The 13,564-nt window shown below is 42.0% G+C and overlaps 1 protein-coding gene across 2 annotated transcripts in view; it reads right to left on the bottom strand.

The window, feature by feature from the left end:
* LOC147105222 (innate immunity activator protein-like) overlaps positions 1-13,564 on the bottom strand; it is a 141,681-nt gene that overhangs the window by 73,870 nt on the left and 54,247 nt on the right. For both annotated transcript variants that reach the window (XM_086011366.1, XM_086011365.1), the window contains exon 2: positions 4,205-4,334. In XM_086011366.1, coding sequence (XP_085867492.1) covers positions 4,205-4,259 — 55 coding nt within the window. In that variant the 5' untranslated portion in view covers positions 4,260-4,334. The remainder of the gene's footprint in view (positions 1-4,204; positions 4,335-13,564) is intronic.

Genomic DNA, 13,564 nt, shown 5'->3' with positions numbered 1-13,564 from the left:
TATGCTTGGTTTGTACCCAAACTATCTCAGCCTTGAAGGCCTGCCCTTGCTCATTTACTGTTTCCTTGGCCAATCTTTGTTTCCAGTCCGCCTGTGCTAGATTCCTTCTCAAATCACTAAAATTGGCTCTCTTCCAGTTAGTTATTTTCACCTTTGAATTTTCTTTGTCGCTTTCCATAGCTTCTTTAAACCTAATTATATTATGATCACTATTACCCAGATGTTCTCCCACTGAAACTCACTCCACTTGCCCTGTCTTATTCCCTAGAACTAGATCCAGCACTGCTTCCTTCCTCGTTGGGCTAGAAACATACTGATTATGAAAGTTCTCTTGTACACATTTTTGGAATTCTTCACCTTCCTTGCACTTTGTTGATGAATAAATCAGTTTACCACTTTTTGCACCCACTGTCTAAAAGTCCAAAATCAGCTGCACCATGAGTCAGATACAAAATAAAGGTCCTCACGTTTACTCACCAATGTGCCTTAATCCTAAGGGAAGAAATACACCACTCACTGTATCATTGTGATATTTCCATTTCCCAAGACTGATAATTAATGCCAGATTATATGTATTAAAGAATAAAGCTCTCCACAATCAAATTGTTGGTGGCAAAATCATTAATTTATATTCTGATATTCTGCTAAAAGCTGTAAAACAGAAGAGTTTTTAGTTGAAACAAAATGTCTTTTTGACCAGAGCTGGAGGAGTGATTCTGAATATTGCCAAATGTGCCATCTTCAATCCACACTAATCTAAAAGGCAGCAGCTACATATTCCTGGTGCCCTCCAACCTACTCTATTATCAAGGCACTATGCGATACATTGTCAGACACAATAAAATCACTGTTGTTACTGTCCCCGATAGAGATGAATTGTGGTTTCACTACTCCAGTATTTAAAAAAATATATTTTTTGTTTCAATTAACTTTTTACAAAAGAAACCCTTTGAAGAAATATATGTATTTTTTAGTAATGGAAATTTCCGTTAAAATAAATGCGTTCAAATTGAATACATTGCTAATCTAAAACAACATACTCTGCTGCAAGTTATCATTGATAAGAGCATTGAAATTACACTGTGGGCTACTAATGTACGAATGCTCAACCCTTTTGTCTGAAATTCCTCTCTCTAATATTTTGGCAGAGGATTATGCTTCTTATTTTGAGGAGGTAGGGACCTCCACTAAAATAGTAGAGGGCGGAATTTCAGGTGACCACGTTAAACATTTGTACCCCAGCTTTAACAATAATATTGATAAGTTGTGTACAGAGCATGTACACGTCATGGCAAAACTGTAAAGAGCACTTTCTTAATGAGGAACATTGGCTTATGAGAATATTTATTCAGACACTAATTTATTCACTACATTCTGTAAGGTTTGCTTAATAGGAATGATTGGTTGAAGGGAAACCTGTCCACTGCAGTAGTGTTAACACAACTAAGGCCTTTCTACTGTACTCAGATTACAAGAGAAACTTTTAAAAAGTGTTTACAATTTCAATGTACAAAGACTGAAGAATTTACTTGCATAATAACATTTTAGCTTCAAAGGACCAGAGGTCGTAAGGTCTTAGCTTTGACTTTTCAACAATTCTCTTTGAGTGATGCAGCATTTTTAATTGACATTTGCAAATTATCATAACATGCAATGATCAGATTCCCAATCTCATTTTCATATTTGTGAGAAAAATGTCAAAACATGCAACTAAAACTATACCAAACAGAGGTATGGGGGAATATTCAGCAACTCGGCATAGAAACTAAAAGTTATATAATAGAAACTACCTCTTCGCTATTGCAAGCAATCATTGCAATGCTACATTAACTTGGAATGCATGTGGTTAGCACAGTAAATGCTGTCATCAGCATTTTATAATTCACATAATCCCAGTCAATCTATTGTAAAACATATATAGGTAATAAAATGTAACAAATCAGACCTGAAGTTATCCTAAACCTGCAGCATTCTCCATAATCTTGTGACCATTAATGTATCTACACAAATGATTCATACATTGCAAATGGCATGCTAAACTGGCCTCACTGGTGAAAAGATCTCTCCAATGCATTAACTGCACTATCTGATATAGAAGAATATCAAAGCTGGGCTGTGAGCCAGGATTTCAAACAGTTTGAGAATAATGCCATTTTGTCCTTGCTTATTCGTTGATGGTGGCCATCAAGCAATAGTTCCACCAACAATGGCAACACCTGACAATATAAAGGAGGTGAACTTCACACCTCTTATAATATCCTAAAGCAACATCTTTATGGCTCCTGATAGCTACTGTTAGAAGCAGTAAAGAATCCAGTCCTCCATCTCTGTTACTTTTCAACAGGCCCAACAAAGATAGGTGGCACATTGCAAGCAAAATCAGGGAGACTGATGCTTGTAGGTAATGGATCTCAACTTGAGTGCTGCTTCCAAGATACATGAAAATGGTATAAAAATCCAAAACTGAAAACCAAGGAAGAGAATTAACTCAAAGTAACAACAGAAAATGCTGGAAACACTCAGCAGGTCAGGCAGCATCCGTGGAGAGAGAAACAGAGTTAACGTTTCAGGTCAAAAGGTTTTCCAGTTCTGACGAAGGGTCACAGACATAAGAACATAAGAACATAAGAAATAGGAGCAGGAGTAGGCCAATCGGCCCCTCGAGCCTGCTCCGCCATTCAATAAGATCATGGCTGATCTGATCCTAACCTCAAATCTACTTTCACTCTCCATCCCACCCGAACCCATGTGATCTCCCGGGAGAGGCAAAAAACCAGATAAAAAACCCAATGGCCAATTTGGGAGAAAAAATCTGGGAAATTCCTCTCCGACCCATCTAGGCGATCAAAACTCGTCCAGGAGATCACTCTGTCCCTGTATTTCCTACAGTACTTACCTTCTGTAAGAGGTGATCTCCACCCCAGCCAGGAACAGGCCCAATTTACTCCTGAAGGACTCCTAGCTGGCAGCCTGTTCCCGAGGTCTCCACTAATCCCTGTGAATAGAACCATCTCCTGAAATCTAACACAGAATTAGAACACAAGAAGTAGGAGCAGGACCAGGCTACATGACCCCTGGGCCCGCTCCGCCACCCACAGGGCCATGACCAATCCGAACCTAGCCTCATGTCCGATTTCCTACCCGCTCCCCGTAACCCCTAATTCCCCTTACTTCTAGGAAACTGTCTATTTCTGTTTTAAATTTATTTAATGTTATAGCTTCCACAGCTCTCTGGGGCAGCAAATTCCACAGACCTACCACCCTCTGAGTGAAGAAGTTTCTCCTCATCTCAGTTTTGAAAGAGCAGCCCCTTATTCTAAGATTATGCCCCCTAGTTCTAGTTTCACCCATCATTGGGAACATCCTCACCGCATTCACCCGATCAAGCCCCTTCACAATCTTGTATGTTTCAATAAGATCGCCTCTCATTCTTCTGAACTCCAATGAGTAGAGTCCCAATCTACTCAACCTCTCCTCATATGTCAACCCCCTCATCCCCGGGATTAACCGAGTGAACCTTCTTTGTACTTCCTCGAGAGCAAGTATGTCTTTTCTTAAGTATGGACACCAAAACTGTATGCAGTATTCCAGGTGTGGTCTCACCACAATACCTTGTACAACTGCAGCAGTACCTCCCTGTTTTTATATTCCATCCCCCTAGCAATAAAAGCCAACATTCCATTGGCCTTCTTGATCACCTGCTGCATCTGCATACTAACAGACCTGAAACGTTAACTCTGTCTCGCTCTCCACGGATGCTGCCTGACCTGCTGAGTGTTTCCAGCATTTTCTGTTGTTATTTCAGATTTGCAGCATCCGCAGGATTTTGTTATTGTAAGAGAATTAACTCAGCTTGGTAGTTATGTAGAGAAATTAGGGATGGGCAGGGCAATTAGGGATGGGCAATAAATGCTGGCCTCGTCAGCGACACCCACATCCCATGAATGAATAAAAAAGAGAGAATGAGCGAGACAAAAACAACTAACGCCTTAGGACTGCCGAAGAATATTATTTGGGAAAAACATTTAATACTGAAGTACAAACTTTTCTTCTAATGAGATGATATCCAGAGCCATAAAAGAAGGGGAAATTAAATGACAAAACAATGCTAATGAGATCAAGTAAGCAATAAGCAACAATGAAGAAATGGGTTGATCCAATCAAGAATAAATAATATTAAAAAAAGAAACAAAAATAAAGTTACCTGACTGAAGAATGACTCCACTGTCAGAATCACTGGCTTCATCTTTGCTTTCCATCTTTACAAAAGAGTATATTATCCAATCTTCCTTTGGTCCAAATATAATTAATTCCAAGAGGATGAACCTATTCACCTGTTAATTACATAATAAAATAGGTTGAAGACATTATTACGTTTAACTTGTTTTGATATAAAATACACAAAGGCTGGAGAGTTAAAAAAATATTTTCAGAGAATATTTTTCTTGTTTTTCACTATTTGGCTCCTGCCCATGTCGATCCAACTACTGACCTCAGTGACTGCAAATTAACAATTAAACAAATGTAAAATCAGTGGCCAGTATCTTACTTGTCCTGGATGCCTTTCATCTTGTACCCAAACGAGGGAAAATCTCAACACCTAGGAATGGCCATGAAAATAAGCACACAAATGCAAAGTCCAAATTATGTACATTGGTGCACATCAAGAGATATGCAAATAATCCCAAATAAGCACCTGTTGCTACAGAGGGAGTATGTACTGATGTTATCATCAGCTGTGCCTAGCAGTGCTTGGTAGAAAAGAACACAGCAAGTTTGGCAGCAATGCTGATTTTTACATAACAAACAGGTGCCAAACTAAAGTACTTAACATGTATACAGGGTATGCTTCACATTCATATATATTGAATTAGCCAACTATAAAACAAAACTCTTATTGATTTTACTAAATGTCAGGATTTTTATTAACTTCTTATCATCTCATCCTGTTGTTATCTAAATGCTGATGTAATTTGCAGCCATTTCTAATCTGTTTCTACAAGGTCCTATGCATATTTATTTCTCACTGTTACTGTTCTCCCAATATGTCTTACTAATTTCTGTTCATATCAAAATTCAGCAATGTATTGAGTTTCTAGAAATGTTATATTTAATTAATAACCAGAATCTGGTTGCCAAGGTTTGCTATTGGTTGGAAATGGCTGCTATTGCAATCCAAAAATGGCTTGCATTGAAAACCTTCTTTATGAATGAAATCTTACATTTAAATAGCAGTCCTCGATACTTTACAAAGGGCAGCGGAGTGTGCCAAACAAGAAGTAAAGGAATTGGGTGGGGGGAGGGGGTGCGGGGGTGGAGGGGAAGATGGGATAGGAGGGCCCAAGTTCCTTAGAAGGCTTTTGAAGGCAAGGCAAAGTGATTTTTAAAAAAAGACCCAGAGAGATGTTGGAGGGGGAGATAAGCAGTAATCTGGAATGAAGGATTGGAGGATGCAGGTTGGAAAATATGGCTGGAGAAGATTTCCCAAATAGGGTGTGCTATACCACAGATATTTAATTAGGAGATACTGTTCATACTAACAGTAGCAAAAGTGTAAAAATAATACTATCACTATCAAGGTTATTTTTTTCCAACTATCATCTGAGTTGTTTTGTAATTCTTATTATCAAACTTACACCTACAATACATAGACTTTTCTCGAAAGAGCTAAAACTATAACATGAAAACTTTTGCAACTAATTAATTCCAAGCAATTACATTCGCCTCCATCTGGGGCTGGGGAGTTGAATGCTACAACACACAGGTTATTAGAGCACACATACGTCATTCACCATAAACTCATTTACTGAATTTTCATATTATGCAATAAGGAATATTGCTGCACTCTTTCCTGATGTATCTGTTCTACAAAGGCCACCTAAACATTCCAGGTCCTTTATGGGTCAAGGAGCCTGGGTAGCCAGCGGAGGCATGTGTCCCAGAAATCACTTTAACCACCTTCCCATAAAAATCTACTCTTGATCATGAGAGTAAAGCTGTGAGCAAATCACAAATTGAAAGTTTTCAAATTAATGGTACAATATTAAGTCAGTAGACGTGTCCCATCATATTTAAACCTGTCTGACTGAAATGCCTGGGGTAACATAACAGCCAAATTTTTTATATATATGATTATATGTCAATAAGTAAATCCAGGCAACTGATATTGTTTCTGCAAGAAAGAACTCAGCAGTGTGTTAAATGTTACAACACATGCAATGGGACATAATTAGGTTACTTTTTCGATATTTTACAGTGCACCCATTTTGTCCCATCTTATCTGCATGTGCTTTTGTTCTGCACTTTCTTGTTTGGAGATTTACCTGCATACGTTTGTCTGCTATAAACCACAGAGCATAAGAGTATGTAAATTATATGGAGATTTGGATTTAGTTTGTGCACAAGAAAGATTTGTTATTGCAGTTAGTGATTTCTTTTGGGTAACGCTATTCTACAATGGGATAGAACATAATGGCAAAGCTTGTCAGCGTGAACATCCAATGGCATCATGGAGTGGGAAAGGGACACGTATTGTTTCAATGAGTGATTTGGTTACAACAACAGCAACTTGCATTTATATAGCGCCTTTCACAAACTCAGGACGTCCCAAAGTGCTTTACAGCCAATGAAGTACTTTTAAAATGCAGTCACCGTTGTAATTCGCGGCAGCCAATTTGCACACAGCAAGCTCCCACAAACAGCAATGTAATAATGACCAGATTATCTATTTTAGTGATGTTGCTTGGAGGGATAAATACTGGCCAGGACACTGGGGTGAACTCCCCTGCTCTTCTTCAAAATAGTGTCATGGGATCTTTTATGTCCACCTGAGAGAGCAGGTGGACATAAAACTCATCCAAAAGACAACGCCCCAGAAGGCGCAGGGCACCCTCAGTGCTGCACTGAAGTGCCAGCCTAGAATTTGTACTCAGTCCCTGGAATGGGACTTGAACCCCACAACCTTCTGATTCAGAGGTGAGAATGCTACCATTGAGCCAAAGCTCCATTATTCAAATTAAATAAAATGAAACCAAAGTCTGAAAAGTACATTGTTAGATGGGTAAATAGAGACATCTTCTTAAACAACCTGGGAAAGGGTAGCTTCAGACATATAGTACCCACTACGCCACCAGAAGAATAGATGCCTCACTCACGACTCTCACTTTGGACTGTGTATGGCTCCTCTTGTACAACCAGAATCACTTAAGATGACCAGACAAATGGATATGTCAGACAGTTACTCATGGAAACCGAATGCATTCCATCAGGTCACACAAAAAAAATAGTAGATACTTGGGAATGAATCGTAAAATTGTAATTCACTTGAGGGTTTGGATGATGTCATAAAGCAGGAGTTTCAAGTTAGAGCAGTTTGTGAGAGTCTTTTGAATCCAAAGATTAAAATGCAACCTTTAACTCATTCACAATTTTTTTTAACCTAAAACACATACTGAGTGGTTTCTTTTCTCCCTAACTATATTCAGCTAGACATGCTCAATCAGTACGATTATCAAAGTTGTGACGGGAGAGCATAACACCCTAGGGTTCTAATAGTGGTATTCAACCTGAAGGTAAATAGAATTGCTTAATAGGTATTACACCTGCCTATCAGTTACTCCCTTCCAGCCACCACAGGCTGTACAATACTGAGCTGTACAAACTTCTGCTGTGCCAGTGGCAAAATAACTCAGCAAGCAAATAATTTACCATTTTCTTGAAGTACAGACCCTTCCAGAGCTGACTCATCTGACTGATCAAATTTGGAATTCAGATTCATGCAAATTCCTAATGATTTGGAGCTCATCGCTCAAACCACCAATATTTTTCACGTTTTAATAAAAAGCAGAAAAACTGCAGGTGCTGAGGATGTAAAACAAAAGCAGAAAATGCTGAAAATATCAAGCAGGTCAGTCAGCACCTGTGTAGATGCTGGCCGACCTTCTTGCTTTGTTTGGATTTGAAATTACGCTAAGTGTTTAGTGCTGAGAATTAGTGGCATTGTGACTCTTACACTGGATGACATAAATCCAGCTTCAAAAAGCAGTGGGCAATCGGTGATGATGAAAGGACACTGCAACAAAGACAAGCAAGGGTTTAGACTGTTCTGGTTGTTTCAGACATTTCAAAACAACCCAGATGGGAGACTTCACAACACTTGAGCCTTCAAGCAATCATATCTCGAGAAGGTGTGTAGAGGATCAAGTTCAGGTATTCTATTACAACTATATAATTACTAGCTAGCAATCCACCAAAAATACATTTGGATTCTTATGCTGTTATACTGCAAAAGAAGTGCTTACTCTAGTTGAATAAATAACACTTCACTTACACCCAGTTTGTTATATTTAGGATACCTTGAATATCATCTCGCACTATGACTGGCCTAAGAATGTGCAGTGGCATTTGGAGTTTGAAGAGAAACCATAACACTCGGTTTGTATAACATACCTCCAGCTGTATATATATCAACCTATGGGTGCCAGTCTGCTGGTCTGGGGGATATCAGATTCTCTTCCATAATAAGTCTGACCATTCAGGCTGTGTTAACTCCGGTTATTCTACTGGATCTGGTGACGCCTTGTGAAAGCTTATTCATACCTGATCGAAAATGAACCAGGAGTATGGGTCTCAGTGGAATCAGTACACCCTGTTAGCAATTTGATGCTGCATTCCTCTCAAAATCAAACTAAACTTATTTCCCAAATGCTGAGTCTAAGAACAGCTTTAGAGCCAGGTGTTGTGTTATTCCAAAGCGCGAGTGAGCAGCACAATTATACTAAGGGCGTAAAACGGCCTACGGTGTTCTGATAACAATAGAAGGCAGCAAACAAAAATTAAACAAAATAGTGGAAATGCAGGTCTATTAGGACTTTTACAATACAGGTAGACTATCCTTTATCCGAACTTCCGAAAACCGAAAACCTCTAAAAACCGAAAGTTTTTTCGTTCAGCGTAAGTCGTGCGCACGACCCCGACCCCCGCCGACCCCCACCCCCGACCCCCCGCCGACCCCCACCCCCGACAAATTTCCCAGTCTTATAAAATACCTTCTGAAATCCGAAATTTTCCGAAAACCGAAACACGGCTGGTCCTGAGGTTTTCGGATAAAGGATAGTCTACCTGTAATTATATAATTTCTGAGAGTTTTAAAAGCATAATTTTTAAACCTTTTTTAAAAAAGTGGTCGGATCTGTTGTGTATGTACCTTTAAGGGAATAACTGGTCTCAGACTGCAGTACCGGCAGTGACCACCCCTGTATAAAAGGCCCTAGCAGGCTTCTGTAGTTTCAGTTTCCAGGTTGTCTCCATTCAGTAAAGACTTGTTATAATCAACTCCTGCAGTCCGTGTCTCAATTATACACGGACATAATACTGGCGACGAGTAAGAAACGAACTTACCTGCAACTCGGCAGCACCTCAGACGACATTATTGAAGGTCGGAGCCAGAAGAAAGAAAAAAAAAATAATCCAAAGAAACTCGAGAAATGGGCGTCGACTGTGGGCAACCGCCCTCCAAATCATCGAATTGAAAAGTTGCAGGAGAGACTGTCGAGAGCCAGGCTTGGTTCTCCAGTCGGTGGTTTCCCAGCTAATCGGGCTGGTGGCAGGCAGTGCACTGATCCTTCCTGGGCGGCGGCGGGCTAGAGCTCGATCGGGTGGCTCTGCAACGGGGCCGGGCAGGGAGTCGGGAAGCAAAGAGAGAGAGAGAGGGTGGAGCACACAGGGCGCAGCCGGTGCTTCGAAGCCGGACAGCGTTTGGACCTAAGAAGAGGGAGGGAAGTGTCCCAGAGGGTCCGCTCCACGATGGGAATGGTTCTTCAATTAACGGAGCAAATATTGAAGTGCGATAGAAAAATAAAAATACCGCGGAGAGCGGCGTTGGCAGCAGCGATCGGGGAGGCGCGAAGACCATAGGGCGTTGCCATTACAGGATAGTAAAATAAATATAATCGCCAGCAACAGCGTTGGCAGCAGCGGCAGCGGCGGGAAAGTGCGGGAGGCGCCATCTTAACTCGGCGGAGAAGAAGGAAAAGCGTGGGAGGCGCCATCTTAGATTTTCAAGATGCCAAAGACTGGCGATATCACTGTCTTCGATAATGCAATAGAAGACTGGACCACGTATGTGGAAAGAGTCGAGGTATATTGCGAGGCAAACAAAATAGCCGATGAGAAAAAGGCATCGGTATTGCTAAATTTAATGGGCGCAAGAACGTACGGCCTATTGCGGGACCTGATTACTCCAGCCAAACCGAAGGCGAAGAGTTATAACGAAATTGTTGCTATCCTACAGGAACACCTAAATCCTACACCGCTGCTGATAGCAGAAAGATTTAAATTCCACAGGAGAAATCAGCATAAAAATGAGAGCAATGCTGATTACCTTACGGAACTACGCAAGCTATCAAAGCACTGCCAGTTCGGAGCAGGACTGGCAGATACCTTACGGGACAAATTTGTCTGTGGACTCCTGAGTGAAGGAACCCAGAAGAGGTTACTCTCAGAGAAAGAGCTGACGCTAGATAAGGCTTTCAGCGTGGCAGTATCGTACGAAGAAGCAGCAAGGGGAGCTGCGGAAATACAACAAAAGCCACAGGAATACGGCACCCACGAAATGACACGGGGATTTGCAAAATGTTATCGCTGCGGCAGAACTAACCATGACCAGAAGGACTGCTGGTCCAAGGACAAAATATGCAGGCAATGCGGAAAGATGGGACACATTGCACGAGTTTGCAGGTCTGGGAAGAAGACCAATGACAACAAAAAGGCTACTAAGGAACCGTACAGGAAAGTACAAAAGATGACGGACAGTAGTTCCGAAGACCAGATGAGCGATAGTGAATCCGGGAACAAGAGACTAAGCTGTCTCAAACTTCACAACGTAATCGCAAAAGAGGATCACCGAACCATTTGGGTCACCCTCACGATAGCAGGGTCCCAAGTCAAAATGGAATTGGATACAGGATCAGCTCTAACCGTCATGAATCGATGAGACTACGAGCGGCTATTCTCACACATACCCTTGAGAGAGACATCCATTGTCTTGAGGATGTATTCGGGGCAAAAAGTATACCCCAGAGGAAAAATAAGGGTGCCTGTCGAATACAACGGCAAGAAAATACAGAAATTGTATCTCTACATTCTGCAAGATGGTGGACCACTGTTATTGGGACGTGAATGGATCAGAAAGATAAGTTTAGACTGGCACTCCATTCAGGCACTGACGGTGGCTGGTAAAAAGGATGACGACGTCACTCCTGGACGATTGTTAACAATCTTAGCTGACGCCAAAGAGGTATTTCAACAAGAACTAGGCACTCTTAAAGGCGTAACCGCCTCGATAAAAATAGAGGAGAATGCAATTCCCAAGTTTTTCAAAGCAAGACCAGTACCATATGCAATTCGCCCAGCCGTCGAGGCAGAGCTGGAGAATCTGGAGAATGCAGGCGTGTTATCTAAGGTAGACTGGAGCGAGTGGGCGACACCCATCGTTCCTGTCATGAAAAAAACATTAAACAATAAGTCTGAGGAGCCAAGGAAGGTTCGCATCTGTGGGGACTTCAAGGTGATGGTGAACCCAGTCCTTCACACAGTACAATATCCTCTTCCAAGGATAGAAGATATCTTCGCCTCACTATCTGGAGGGAAGCGTTTTACAAAAATTGACCTAGCACAAGCATATTTGCAGATGGAGGTTGAAGAATCCTCTAGGAAGTATCTCACGATAAACACTCACAAAGGTCTTTACCAGTATAATCGACTGGTATTCGGAGTAGCATCAGCTCCAGCGATATGGCAAAGAGCGATGGAACAAGTCCTGCAAGGGATTCCGGGGACTCAGTGTTACTTGGACGACATCCTAGCGACAGGTGAAGAGGACAGTGAACACCTTGCCAACCTGGAGCAGGTGCTCACTAGACTACGTGAACATGGGCTACGAGCCAATCGCCCCAAGTGCGAGTTTTTTAAGAAACAGATATCGTATTGTGGCCACGTGATTGATGAAGAGGGGTTGCATAAGTCCCCTGACAAAATTGAAGCGGTAGTTAAGGCTCCAGCACCTGAAAATGTGTCGCAACTGAGGTCATTCCTCAGATTGGTGAATTACTACCATAAGTTTTTGCCGAATTTGTCCACAATTCTGCATCCACTGAACGCCCTACTACGAACGGGAGTAGCATGGAAATGGAGCGATGAATGCAAGCGGGCCTTTCAGAAGAGTAAGGACCTAATCATTTCAAGAGAAGTATTGGCTCACTACAACCCATCACTACCGATAAGACTGGCGTGTGATGCGTCTCCCTACGGCATTGGGGCGGTACTGTCACATAAATTCCTTGATGGTTCAGAGAGGCCGATAGCTTTTGCGTCACGCTCGTTAACTTCAGCCGAGCGTAACTACGCCCAGATTGACAGAGAGGCCCTCAGCCTGGTGTGGGGGGTGAAGAAGTTCAATCACTACCTGCACAGTCAGAAATTTACTCTACTAACTGATCATCAACCTCTCGTCTCCATTTTCAACCCTCAGAAGGGCGTACCGATAATGACGGCACAACGGCTACAGAGGTGGTCCCTTTTCCTAGGGGCTCACCAATATGACATCGAGTACAAAGGAACTAAACAGCATGGGAATGCTGATGGATTGTCGCGCCTACCATTGCCGACAGTGGAAGAAGAACTGGCAGTGGATCCAGTGGAGTTATTCCACTCGACTATAGTCGAATGTCTCCCTGTGACGAATGCAAACATAGAAAAGGAAACACAAAATGACCCGACACTCTCCTGGGTCTATGATTTAACGGTGAAGGGATGGCCAGCACATGGTGAACCACTGCTGCCAGCGTTCTCGCCGAGAAGAGAACAGCTGTCAGTGTGCAAAGGAACCTTGATGTGTGGATCCAGAGTAGTAATTCCACCCAAATTGAAGGTAAAGTGCTCAATGAGCTTCATGAGGGTCATCTGGGAGGAGTAAAAATGAAGAACTTAGCCAGAGCCTTTGTGTGGTGGCCGGGAATCGATAGAGAAATCGAAGAGATGACCAAGAGCTGTACAGGATGCCAGAAGGTCCCACCACAAGCCCCTCTACATCCATGGGAGTGGCCCTCATCTCCATGGCAAAGGGTGCACATTGATTTTGCTGGTCCCTTTATGGACTCGATGTTTTTAATTGCGGTGGATGCACATTCAAAGTGGCCAGAGGTAATAAAAATGTCCTCAACCACCACAGAAAAAACTATCACAGTCTTACGAACCATATTCGCCAGGAATGGGCTGCCTGAACAGATTTGCTCTGACAATGGACCACAGTTTGTGTCTGAAGAGTCCCGGAGGTTCTTAAAGAACAATGGTGTTAAGCATTACACATCCGCCCCATATCATCCAGCCACTAATGGATTGGCCGAGAGGTTTGTTCAAACATTCAAGAAGGCTATCAAGGCAATGTGTAATGAAGATATACCCCTACAACACAAGGTGGATAACTTCTTGTTTGCCTACCGGAATGCGACACATGCGGTTACCAACCAAACTCCAGCCATAATGTTCTTCAATCGAAGACTACGAT

This window comes from Somniosus microcephalus, chromosome 18 (genome assembly GCF_052327205.1).
Source record: "Somniosus microcephalus isolate GS21.2 chromosome 18, FLI_Smic_1.0, whole genome shotgun sequence".
Lineage (NCBI taxonomy): Eukaryota > Metazoa > Chordata > Chondrichthyes > Squaliformes > Somniosidae > Somniosus > Somniosus microcephalus.
This window is presented reverse-complemented; position numbering and strand designations above follow the sequence as displayed.